We start from the raw sequence: 13,477 nt of genomic DNA, 5'->3' as shown, positions 1-13,477 counted from the left end.
CCTCTTTATAATAAAATAAACATCCGATCATTTATATTAAAAAATATCATTTTTCTTTGAATATCTAAATAACACCTCTTATTGGAAAACCCTTTATTTTCACAGCTTCTACTTAATATCATGATTCAAAAGTTTATTATGTATTGTTGAATATGGCTAACATCTATTTCCTTTTACGAATCATCTGATTGTTATGTCAGCGTTTGAAGCGCCCATTTGGCCATAAAAGTTTTCACAGGAAAGCAGAGCAAGAAGAGTAAGTAAATCCAGTCTGCATTGGACCAGCCCCTTAACGTATTCACATTAAGATCTGCATCACGGCAAAAGGTGTTTGGGATATTTTTGATGCATGCCGCATAAAGGGAATTGATCATATTTTATCTTAGAGGTATCGGATTTTAAATTGAAATAAAACAACGAAAATTTGAATTGATTGGGCAATCTTATGATTTTTGTGTATAACTATTCAAGACATTAATTTTTTTTTAAAGATAATCCTGGTTCAAATGTTGGTCGCAACTGTGCCGTAATTTGGCCACTCGTAAACACTAAATTTTGAATGACTCGCTGGAGGACTTTAGTAATGTTGGCTTCCAATGGCTTAATCGGAGCTTGTTTATCCACAAAGCATTCAGACTTTACATACACCCATTACCATTACAAATAAAAGTCCAAAGGTAACATAAAAGAATTTTGTGAAGAGATTTTCATAGTTCCTTCCTTAAGTTAACAACCATCATGCCAAATCAAATGTTTTGATTCGATGGAGTCATCGGGTTAGGCCTGAGGTGTTGAGGAGTTTGCTAGCTTCCTCATTTACGTGCCTTTGTATCCTAAGGGAGTGGGCTTCTGCGGCATCTAACAGTATTATTGGACATTGATTCACTTTTTTGTTGGTGAAGTTTACATGAACTGACTTTGTATTGTTCCAAGTCTTCGCCCATTCTTTTCTTCAATAGCATTTGTTACAATTTGAAGTTTGGCTGCAGCTTCTTCAGCAAGGCAGCTTCAGCTGCAATGAAATGAACAAATCGAAATGAGTATTTAAAAAAAAAATCACCATAAACTTGGACTTCATGATGAAGTAAAATATTTATTTTAAAGGAAGTGGATATGATATTTTATTAATTTGTTAATGCCATAAATAATGGTAATTTGTATACCAAGACTCATGTTCGAACCTATCCTCACATTGATTTTTATTGGAAACTGAATTTTTATAAGATTATAACGAAACTTGAAATAAATACGTGAGATTTTATATTGTATCTTTTATGTTGACATAGAGAGTTCTTATCAAATTCTTAGATTAGATTAAATTTAAATATTTGTTCCTACTCGTAGCTACGTCTGCATTTTTTGCTGTAGTCGATTTGTGCTTGTATGGTAGGGCTAATTTTGAATTACAAGCAATTAGTTGGCCTATATGGGCATACTTACATACTAAATATACATATGTAAATCAAACATTTTATGTTTCACAAATCTTATGCAAGTATACTCTCTTCTTATTTAATAGTTTGATGAATATTTACGCTCTCTAACACTAAATGTCGATGACGTCGATAACATCAAAATTATTACCGATGGGCAGCTACCGTTGCGCCAATGCCTGCATCGAGAGGCATGTGCCAAAGACATCAGGCTTCCACAGTACTATAACCGTTTCTGTGATCTCCGCAAAGAATTCCTGAGATATAAGTCCGGCGATTTATCACGCGCTCTGGTCCCCGTAAAAGACATAAAGAAAATACTCCAAATACCGACTGTTCCAGCGCCACAAAGTATCGGCGAAATGATGAAAGGTTAGTGCTACATAAACAAATACGTATAAAGGGGTTTCCAATAGGGATGGGCCGACATTGACAAGCTGTCTCTGTCATGGTGTTTTCGGCGTTGCGTGCAGTGAAAGAACAAGGCACATTTTTGGATGTACATATGTCTACATTAACAAACAAATTTGCGGTATATGGGACGATCCCATGCATTCACAATAAATTTGATGAAGATCTTGGAACAGCGGAGGCATTCGCACGTACTTCTTCGAATACGGCATTGTCAAGACAATCATTGCCAACAAAGAGCGCTAAGATCTATCATAATAAACTCATCTTGGCTTAAATTAAACGATGTCGACTTTGACAACACTTGGATCCAGTGAGGAATATGATATCAAAAATCAATACAAAGCTTTAAAAATCTGCTAATTTTCAAACGCCTTTTTTATTTATTAACCATTTAACAGCTAATTGGTTAACAAAAAAAAAATAACTAATAGACGTTTAAATAATGTAGTAAGAGTATTATCAATATAACAATTCATTAGTGTAAAGCAAGGCAAAGTTACTAATAATACATAAGTATATGCATATACTAAATTTCATATACTATAACACAACAAAAGTTAAAGTAGAATAGTTATATTTTTACCCTAAGGTATGATCAGTGCGAAAACTGTGAGTGTATGCAAATCGAAAGCATTTTTGAACATGCAGACCTCAAGTCAGCATAATTAATGCCAGTACACACACGCTTATTTATTAATTTTATTAAAGTAAGTTTTGCATGAATCCTTAAAAATCAGTACAATAAAAAAATCAGCACACGCACTGATTAATTCACTTTAGGTTCGATGTACATTTCGTATGAATGATTTGAGGATCTGGTTTTTCTAAAATCGAACAATTTGTTCGCTTAAAGTCAACATACGCAGATCATTGCTTAAATTCCACAGCGAATCTACTCAGCATAGTCCTTGAAAATTGAAACTCTTGAATCGGTGACACTGTGCGAAGTCGTTGTTGTCGAAGTTGTTTTATTATATTTAAACATTAACCCACACTTATTGGAAATCCACTAACTTATTTACGTATTGTGCGTTTATTATTAGTATAATGGTATAGTCTATAATAAATTGTAGTACTTATATTAATTCGAATGGTTTACAGAATTGAATATTTCCAGTAGCGAAGAGCAGGAGTTTTATATTAAAGAATCTCGCGATATGGTCTCAGTGATACAAGTTTTGCTCAAAAACGGTACGTAAAATTTTATATTCCATGCTGCCTGTTTTAAGGAATAATTTCTTTTTCAGGTCATAATTTTACAACAAACGAAGTTGTTACTCTGGTTCTTGAACCAGGAATTTGGTAAGTTTACATACCTACTTACAAATGTGCATACTAAAACATCAACTTAATTTGGGCATCGGTTTCCTCATATACCATAGTACTAAACATTTTCGTTTCATAATTTTTTTTCCATAGTAATACTGTAGACTTGAAATATGGCTCTACCGTAAAAGACTTGTGCTGCGGAGATATGCGCCGATTTAGAAAAATTATTGAATATAAAAATTAAGAAAATTGTGACTGCTAGTTTGGGGGTACAAATTTTAAAAGAGAGAGATGAATTGAATTGAAGTTAATGTATTAAAGAAATATTTAAAATTTAAGTTCATGCTTTTCTGAATTATATAAGTACATATTTGTTGTATTTTGAAGCTTTATAAATATTAAATTTCACATACATAGGTATATTTAAAATTTAATATTAATATGAAGAGACCCTCTAACCATTGAAAAATCTGTAATCGATATCGTCAAATGATTGAGACTCAATTCGGCGCAGTATTCCGTAATAGGATAATTTTTTCAATAACAACAAATTTCGTTTAAATTGAGTGAACTTTTTTTATTCGTTTACATGAAGTATTTTTGTTTCATAAAAATACTATGAATATTAGAGGGACAAATGGCTTCAATCTCTACGTAATAGAAACATACATATACTTATAATTATAAAAATGTAGTACTCCATAGCCTGGAGAAAGTGTCATTCAGCTGGGCATGAAAATGTATTGGCAAATAGGCAAAACAATCTCCCGAGGCGTGAGAAAAGTTAGAGCAACTGGAGCTACCATTTTAATTAAATACATACAAAATTATAATGAAATATTCAACCACACAAAATAAAGTCTCTACTTTAGAATGTATCACTCTGCTTACAAAAAAATATCGATAGTGTTTATCGATCGGAATTAATTTTAAGGCTCTCTCCAAAATATTTCGAAAGATTCACATGAGCTGTATCGATTTGAAAGTGCCTCAAAAGCCTCATTATTAAGACTTCGTTGATACAATTTTTAATATTTTTATGCAGACCTTTCGTAAAAACAAAAAAAAAGCTCCATTTTTGGTGGTATTTTTATCTCAGTCTAGCTCACGTAAATCTCTATAGATTTCCGGAAACTTTATGTGGAAATCTTGTAAGGTAACTTTTTTTGGCGAGGAATTCTTAGTTAGGTACGTATGTATTTATTCATTGATTAAAGTAAAAGGCAGCTGTTCCTGCAAAAATCACTGTGTACTATTCTTTTCATTTAATTCAGTTTTATTATATTATTATATAAGTATTGTAAAATGAATTATGGGAGAGACATCGCTTAATTTCTTTTCACAAAGAAGTATTCATCGTGGTGTTTTAAGTTAGATTGTGGTGGATGTTGCCAAAAAGGTGACCATTTGTTGTGATAAACTAGGTTGGTGTTTTCACAGTTCCTTATTTCTTCACCAATGTAAGTTTCTACCCACGTTATTCCATAAAACTATCGCGTTGCGCACTTTTATTTCTTCCGCAAATGCTACGCATTATGTGAGATGTAATATGCAATTGAAAGGTTACCAGTAATTTTGTAATAATTTACGGTTATTAATTTATTTTCGAAAATAATTTTCGATTAGTTTTACAGTTTTGAAGATGGGGGGTTTTTATAAGTTTAAAACATACCAAATAAGGCTTAACGGTTTTTTAATATTGTGTACATGTATAATAGTTAAAAAAACACATATGTTTTGGTTAAAAATTTGATATATATTTTTTTAAGTTATTTTGTTGTTGGAAAATACACTTATCCATGCCACTATTTTCACCGTTTCATTTAGTTTTGAGTTTTGAATGATATTGCTGTACTGTATTTGGAAACTTTATTTATATGCTTCTTTTAAAAAGTCTAATACGCCCCAACACGCTTAATATATTTACTGACGGCTCGAAAATGATGGACGGAGTAGGTGCAGGGGTTTATTGCGCAGAGCTGGACATCAGGCGGCCAATTAAGCTCCCTGACCATTTCAGTATTTTTCGAGCAGAAGTCGTTGCGGTAGGAAAGGCTGCAAAAATAGCACCAGCAAAGACATCGAGCAATTCCAACATAAATATATACATTGACAGTGAAGCGGCAATAAAGGCAATAAACTCATATGAAATTTCATCTAAAAACGTTCTTAGGATCAGGGAAGCCATAGAGAGACTAGCCGCAGACAGACGGTTACACATCTATTGGGTGCCCGGACATAAGGGCATTGTAGGAAACAAAAGCGCTGTTTACATACAATTCGAACAAGAAAACGACATACTGAAACCTTTAAATACGGTATGCGATGACCTCGCGGCGGACATTAAAACACGGATAGACAGGAGGTGGAATAATTTAGCCACTTGTAAAACCGCGAGAATCATGTGTACACAGAATGCAGATAAATACGCCAGATTCGTACTAGCCCTGTCTAGAAAGTAATGCAGCGCTATCGTAGGTATACAGACAGGCCACAATTGCAAACAACGATAGCTGCAGATTTTGCAATCAACTAGAAGAGAGAGAAATTCTTGAAGGCCTTCTATGTTCTTGCCCTGCATCAGATAGAACCCGATTGAAATGGTTAGGAGCTCTTTAATATGAGAGGTTAGAATGTCTCTCGGGGTTAGAGCTTCAGAGATTACTTAGATTCATAAAAGACGCAGGCTTATTACATGGAGACTACTACAAGGAAACGTTAGGGTCAAGGTCCATCTGGTACCACTAAGGACCAATAGGTTTATGTGATGGCTTTCAGCCAGCCAGGCCAACCTAACCTAACCTTAAAAAGTCTAGTTTTACTAGTAAATATTTTTGGTGTTTTTTTTTAAATAATTTTGTTTAAAAATACTTTAATAACTGGAAGGTGTTCAAGTTATTTTATTCAGCTTCCTTTTACCAGCGACCTATTGCACTTTATTCATTATTTTTAAATCAATTTCAAATACTTGCTACATGGTACGCTGTTTTGTTTGCTGCCTGGACATTTTTATCTTCCGAAATGAATAAATAGTAATTACATTCAATATTTAAATTTAACAAATTATTACCATTTCTTGTTCATTTTATTGTTTGAATGAACCTTTGAAATGAAACCTTGGGCTCCGCAATTATATTCAGTCATATTATTATTATTATATAATATTATCAAAGTATCACGTTGTAGATAAAAATTGTAGATTTAGTTTTAAAAGTTTCGTGGAGTTTGAGGAAATAAGGCATTTTGCATTTTTAGTTCATACTAATGACATTTTCAAGTCAACAAACACTAATTTTATTTTCATAATAATACTATTGGCATCAAATATTTACTTCTGGGCATTTGCAATGCCAATGTTAATACATACAGCTAAATTCTTGCAACCGTTGCACAAATCAAATATAAAAAGTAAATTGTGCTCAACTCAATCTTTTGTGTATGTAAACAACTCAATTCTCTCTCAATGCTCAAACATTTCTCCAAGCTTCATACTGTGTAACTAGAAATCGAAGTGTCCGAAAATTTAAAAGTAGTCGCAGTTTTAATCCAGACGTGATAAGGTAAACGCGTTGCTCGACGGTCGACTCAAAGTGATCCCATTGTCTAATCTGATCCGATACACTCGAAGGTCTTATACAGTGAACTCTCCGTGCGTTTTGTAGATCGCTACATATACTCGTACGTACATATTCCATGTATATATACATATGTTGTCGCTTTGTAACGTACATAGTTCTTCGGTTGAACTGATCGATCGCAGCAGAAAATGCAAATATATGGAAAACAAAAATAAGTAGTGAAATATAAAATCAGATTACCAGATTTCAAAAAGAAACAACAAAAAAAAACAAAATGAAAAAGAAAACACGTTTGCATGAATTGCTCAAATACATACAAAAAAAAATTTATCAAGATTCGATGTATTTATTATTTTGACGGCAGATGAGAACAGCCAAGGTGTTACCATTATGTATCAAACAACATCGAACATCCTCAAATGTAGAGCGTTGCATGTGCGGGTATATATGCAAAGCTTTGTCTTTCTTTCACAAAAATATTTGGCTGAAATCAGCATAAATTCCATATGCTTTCTTGAGGGTATTTTCGATTCTTTTGCGAGTTGCCTGCACATTTCTAGTGCACATGTTAACTCCATTCGTTTGTTAAGTGCTGCACTCGCACGCTCATTCGGAGTTATCATCAGACATACCAGTTGCCACGACTTTAGCATATTAGGTTATTCATCGCAATAATACGCATTTGGTTTTTACGTTTCTATTGTTTCTCTGTTTGTAGCTCAATTGACGACGAAATCGACGGAAATTGTATTGTTCGTGCTCGGGGCTTGCCTTGGCAAAGCAGCGATCAGGATATTGCCAAATTTTTTCGTGGTTTAAACGTTGCCAAGTAAGTATAACAATATTTAAGTTCATTCTTTTCAGCTTAAATAAAGATAGTTTTGAGCTTAGACGCATTTCGCTCGTTCGATGGAAAATTGTTATACTTTTTTTTAATAACGAAGCAAAAATGACTGCCAGCCTTTATTTCCTCATGTTTGGAATATGTGGAAAATTTTTCCAACGAACGCGCGATATGTGGAATGTGAAGAGGCTACTCACCCATATTGTGCAGGTTTTGCCAATTTAGTAATCGGTATAAAAGTTCAAAATATCATACGAAACTTGACACCTCTGTCTCTTGATCATCACATTTGCATGTATATGTGCATATGTATGCACTTATGTATATATACGTAATTCTAGTATAACAGTTGATCTTTGAGTTATAGATTATAATAGAAATTGAAACAAGAACTATGAACAAGACCATTCATACCCCGACCTCACGACCATCATCTTACATACAGTGCTCACACAATTTATTCCTACACTCACAGTTTATAAAGAGATACACCTCTTACTTAGCACGATGTATAAAAATGAACAAAATTTTGATACATTCGTAAATATTATTCAATTATATTATTCAATATTTAAGGAACAAAAACTTTCAATTTCATTTCTGGAATTAAAGAACTTAAGGCAATAACGAAATAAGGCACAATAATGAAAAGAAAACGAGTATTTAGTACTTTGTTGGGCCGCCTTTAGCTTTAATAACTGCTTCCAAACGTCGTTGCATAGTTTTTATCAATACCTTGGTTTCATTAGCTGCAATTTTCTCCCACTCAAGCTGTCTTTAATGACTCGCGGAAACGTTAAATTTCGACTCATCACTGAATATGACGTTTTCCCAAAAAGAATCTGGCTCATTTAGACAGCGTTTGGCGAACTCCAATCTTTTCCTTCTGTTATGTGACGTGCCACTCTACTATGATAACCAGCGTTTTGCAGAAAGTTACGGACTGTTTATGGGCTTAATTTCTTATGCAAAGACTCTAGAATATTTCGGCATAGTACCGTGGAGGTTATTTTGGGATTTTGCGCGACTGATGCTAATATGTTGCGTTCCGCACGTGAAGTCAATATTTTTCGCCTTTTGGCTTGGTGGTGATTAGCTTCCAATTTACCAGTATTAACTTAATTAGCAATAACACTTTGCACCGTACAATGCAATTTTTTTTTCGACTTCGCGCAGAGACTTGTTTTCCATGTACAATGTAATAACAATTTTATGCATTTTTAATGGTAAATCCGCACTTCGTCCCATTTTGCCACTTTCAATCGAGATATTACGCGCAACTGAGCGAGAGAAACTAAAAAAAATTATTTAATTTATTATTTCGTTTTTAGCAATATTAGTAAAAACACAAATGATTTTTACTGTTACTTTTACAGCAACAATATCATGAACTAAGAGTGTACCTACGAATAAATGTTTTGCAGCATTTTGCTACGTCTGCCTGCTTTCCTTGGAAGCCCTCAGTGTCAGTTGAAATAATGGGAGTTTTGTTTGCGGCATGGAATGTAACATTTTTACATTGACCCAAAAAAAATATATTGTCACAGCAAACATTTTGCGCAAAGCTAAAGTTTTTTTTACGTATTACGCAGGGTGTATGAATAAATTGTGTGACCACTGTATGCATATAAAAACAAAGATACGAGTATGTACGTGCACGCCTGTGTGCATGTTAGATGTGCCCTAAGTACGAGTATACTGATAAGGGGTCAAAAAGTTTAGATTGATTATTTTAACCTACTAGGGCTTTGAAGATCTGATATTATATTTTCTTTATGCAAATGAAATTTTCATAAGTGTATTTATGTATGTATGGATTTAAAAGTTTAATATTTCTTGTTTGTAGGGGTGGAGTAGCCCTGTGCCTTTCCCCTCTCGGTCGACGCAACGGGGAAGCTCTTATTCGTTTTGTATCGCAAGAGCATCGCGACATGGCATTAAAACGTCACAAACATCACATTGGCAGTCGATACATTGAAGTTTACCGGGCTACGGGCGAAGATTTCTTGGCCATTGCTGGCGGAGCTTCCAATGAAGCACAGGCTTTCCTTTCTAAAGGCGCGCAGGTCATAATACGCATGCGAGGCCTACCATATGATTGTACAGCCAAACAAGTTGTAAGTACAAACAAACAAATAAATAAAGTAATACATGAAAGTAAGTATACATTTGATAATAGTTCTTATCCTGAAGCCCAGGATTGGGCATAAAATTTCACTTTGACAGTGGGAGAAATAAAATGTTATATAACTCTTAATACATTAGTTTACAGCGAAAAACTACCCCAAGAATCAGATTTGATTTTACATAAGAATTGGATGCATCGATTCTTGAATAAAAAAACAAATGAATATGTCTAAGCCAGTGTTATTAATTAAAAAAAAAGAAAGCAACTTTGCTATTACGTGCTAATGTATGGTTTTTGGGCATTGGGTTTTCTAAATTGCATTTTAAGAATTTAGTTAATAAATGGCGCTTTGGATTGCCCACTCTCTGATCGTTAGAGAATTCCGCAGCTCGCTAACCGAAAAAATTATATAATATATAAAAGCAATAACAATTTAGCGAGGATCAATGGACTTTGTTTATAACCGCTTAGCTCAGAAGATTTTTTTGGTTAATATAGGTATAATATTTTGTATACTTGCAGGCGGAATGCTTACAACAGCAATGGAATTACACGAGGTTTCCTAAATAAAAGTAATGCTGTGCTGCTAAATCATGTGCAACGTTGCAGAACGCAAAATTTTGTTGATTGTTTTTATTAAAAAACAAAATCGTCAATGAAATAGCACATTTTTCGAATTAGAGGAAAAAGTTCCTCACAAATAATGAAGTGAAATCTTTCAGACTCTTATTGGAGTTGGTTTTACATTTAGTAAAACTGATTAATTGAGTCAATTTTCGGTCTATTTACTAATAACTAATGTTACTTCTAACGAAAAGTTTATATAAAAAAATATTATATTGTAACATTTGAGTTGTACTCGTTTTAGAACACTGGTAAAGTCACTTGCAAAGAGAATAGTTTCGTCTTTATAAATTTTCTTGCGTTTATGTTTTGGATCAAAATAAGAAAGTTTCTTTATGCCATTCGGGATTTCCATTCACTCTCACAGTGAGCACTCTTCTCGGATTTTGCAAACAATTGTTTCCGATACTACAGCTCATAATAGATTTAAATACATACTATACCTTGCATTGATTTAAATTAAGAAGAATTTAAGGATATCTTTATTGTTTGTTTGTTTGTTATCAGTAATAGAAGCCCCGCCAGTGTAGGGCATATCACCGGTCGTCTTCGTCTAGCTCATCTAAAGGTAGACCCAGGAAACATGCTGTTTCGACGGGTTGGGTCCAGGGGTGTTAGATGAGTCGGTTTTAGGGGGCATGTGAAAAGGTGGTTAGTGTCGTGCGGGGTGCCTTCACATGCCGGACATATCGCACTTGTTACATTAAAGCGTAACAACTCAAAATCTGAACATTTTCAGTAGAGACGAAAAACTGTTTCCGTAAATATTAATAATATATTATATTACAAGGAAAAAAATATGTATCTGCACGAATATATCAATTAAAACAATATATCGGTTGTTTCATTCTTATTTTTTTAGTAGTTGCGCTAAAATAACAAATTTTTGAGTTGTTACTCTTTTCCTGAAATTTTTTTATACACTTAGAGGTATATTTTAAACAAACTGTTTGGTTGTAAACAGGCACAATTCAAAATGTTACACTTTATGTGACACAAATTTGTTCAAACACTTGGAGACAACTAAAAATGGTACTCTTTAGTTGAGACAAAAGAAGTCATTCTGAAAACAAAGAGAGAGTCATAACGGTTTTTTTAACGAAAGACTAGACAAATCACTGAACGATTTTTACAGTGGGTAGAGATGACCTCTGTACATTGTTTTCTTGCAAAAAACTAAAATTTGGAAATTTTGAGTTGTTACGCTTTAACGTAACAAGTGCGATATGTTTGGCATGTCGGGGTCGATTCTGGATAAGTAGGAGTTTAACCTGCTACAATATCCAGAACGTAATTGTGCCTGTGTTACACGTGTCTCACAAGGAAGCTGGAGCTCTTCATCTGCTATAGGTGGTGGTTGGACTCCGATTACGGCATTCACAGGACGGGAGCTTAAGAAGGTGGTGACGGTCTCCCGGTGAGTGTGTGTTTATTGACTGTCTAAACACTATCAGGTTCAGTAGATTGCGGTCAGTTTTGTCCTGGATTTCGTCGGGGGGAAACCTGCGGTAACATCCCAGCAGGAACGGCTTGCTGAGCAGTTTGTTATGCTCCATTACTGAGAGCATTTGTGCCTCGTTGTGAAGGTGTTGAACACGGGACATCAGGAAGCAACCGTTCGCTGTCCGAATGGCAGTATTTTGGCATGTCTGTAGCTTTATCACTGCGTGTTACTAGTTCTAGGCGACCAGACAGGCGCAGCATAGTTCAGAACCGGCCGACCAATTGCCTTAAATGTCGATAGCAACAGTTCTTTGTCTTTGCCGGCAAGTGATTTGAGGACCTTGTTGCGATTTTGGACTTTAGTGGCAATTGCGGTTGTGTGCGCTGAGAAGGAGAGCAAACTGTCGAAGGTGACACCCAAAATTTTGGAGTTGTTTACCGTCGGAATTGGTGTGTCGTCTACTTTTGCCTTAAGGGACAGCTTGACCTCCATTGTCCAGGTGGTAAAGAGGGTCGTCGTAGACTTAGTGGGGGAAAGTTGGAGATTCCTCGCAGTGAAAAAGAGAATATAATTAAAAATGGAATGCTTACAAATTTTTTGGGAGTGTGATAAACTGTTGCCCGGTTAAGTAAATGCAATAATATTATAAAAACTCTATGTATCTGAATAGTAAGAGGAAATAAAAACTACTCTAGCTTGAAATGTGAGTGAAAATGTGTTAACTAAATTTCTATGTAAATATATTTTTTATGGATTAGGTGCACATCTAATTTAAAGATGTACGCCTTTCCCTCCTTCGTACCGAAATTAAATTAAGAAACCCGAATGCGGACTATGCTAACTAAATTTTTAAGCACTGCATAGTTTTGAAGAGTTATTGAAGAGATGATAGGTACGATGATAGTCACTGAAATCTCCTGGTGAAATTTTTTTTTGCAAGTTAAACGGTGTTGTGCGAAACAAAAGCTACCTGCATTAAATTAAAATGTAAACTAATTATTAAATATAAAAGGTCAGCTAAATTTAAAACTAATCCTATGTAATACAATACACTTAAGCAATATATTAATATTCCCAGTAAACCTAATTTATGGCAATTTTGGAATAAAAAGTAATAAAGTGAGTTAAATTACTATAAAATTATAAACTGATAATAGCAATCTTTGCGTCAAATTTTTCAACCAATGTTTTGGGTTCGTCTTGACTTTAATGATTAACAATTTTTTCCTAAGAATGAAACCATCCAATTGTCATGCTAAATGGGTTGTTGAGCCCTATAATTTATTATTAATTTACTGCTAGGAAACCAAAGTAATGATATAATAAAAATCAAATCTGTGTTAATCATTTGTAAAAATTAATATTTTTATTCTCATGACAATAACTGTTATATTTTTTTGAGGATTTTTTTAAGCCTTAAATTTTTATATGTACATAGATATGTGAGTTTAGAAAATAAGTAAAACAAAACTTGATAATTTCGTACAATAATAATCGAAATTTCCACATTTTTGCAAAAAAGCAGTTGCTTTTTACCTTTATGCAAGGCCTTAAGGAAAAATGAAACGAAAAGATAAAACGTTCAATTTCCTTTAATTTGATGTATCGCTTGTTTCGATCGTTCAAGGCTTTAATCCAAAACTTTTTTTGGCGATATCTGAAAAACAGGAGGAAAATGGGTGAATTTTTGTAGATAGTGATGGATTGGACGGTGTGGTTTGAAATTTGTTTGGATGTAAACAA

At 34.1% G+C, this 13,477-nt stretch overlaps 1 protein-coding gene across 5 annotated transcripts in view; it reads left to right on the top strand.

Moving 5' to 3' along the window:
* Nucleotides 1–13,477, top strand: part of LOC129246174 (RNA-binding protein fusilli) — an 81,228-nt gene that overhangs the window by 51,787 nt on the left and 15,964 nt on the right. For all 5 annotated transcript variants that reach the window (XM_054884757.1, XM_054884756.1, XM_054884755.1 and 2 more), the window contains 5 exons: nt 1,520–1,805; nt 2,949–3,038; nt 3,095–3,149; nt 7,413–7,523; nt 9,385–9,655. In XM_054884757.1, the coding sequence (XP_054740732.1) occupies nt 1,520–1,805; nt 2,949–3,038; nt 3,095–3,149; nt 7,413–7,523; nt 9,385–9,655 (813 nt within the window). The remainder of the gene's footprint in view (nt 1–1,519; nt 1,806–2,948; nt 3,039–3,094; nt 3,150–7,412; nt 7,524–9,384; nt 9,656–13,477) is intronic.

Source organism: Anastrepha obliqua, chromosome 4 (assembly GCF_027943255.1).
Source record: "Anastrepha obliqua isolate idAnaObli1 chromosome 4, idAnaObli1_1.0, whole genome shotgun sequence".
NCBI classification, from domain to species: Eukaryota; Metazoa; Arthropoda; class Insecta; order Diptera; family Tephritidae; genus Anastrepha; species Anastrepha obliqua.
The sequence above is the reverse complement of the archived record's forward strand: the minus strand, read 5'-3'. Positions and strand labels throughout refer to the sequence as shown.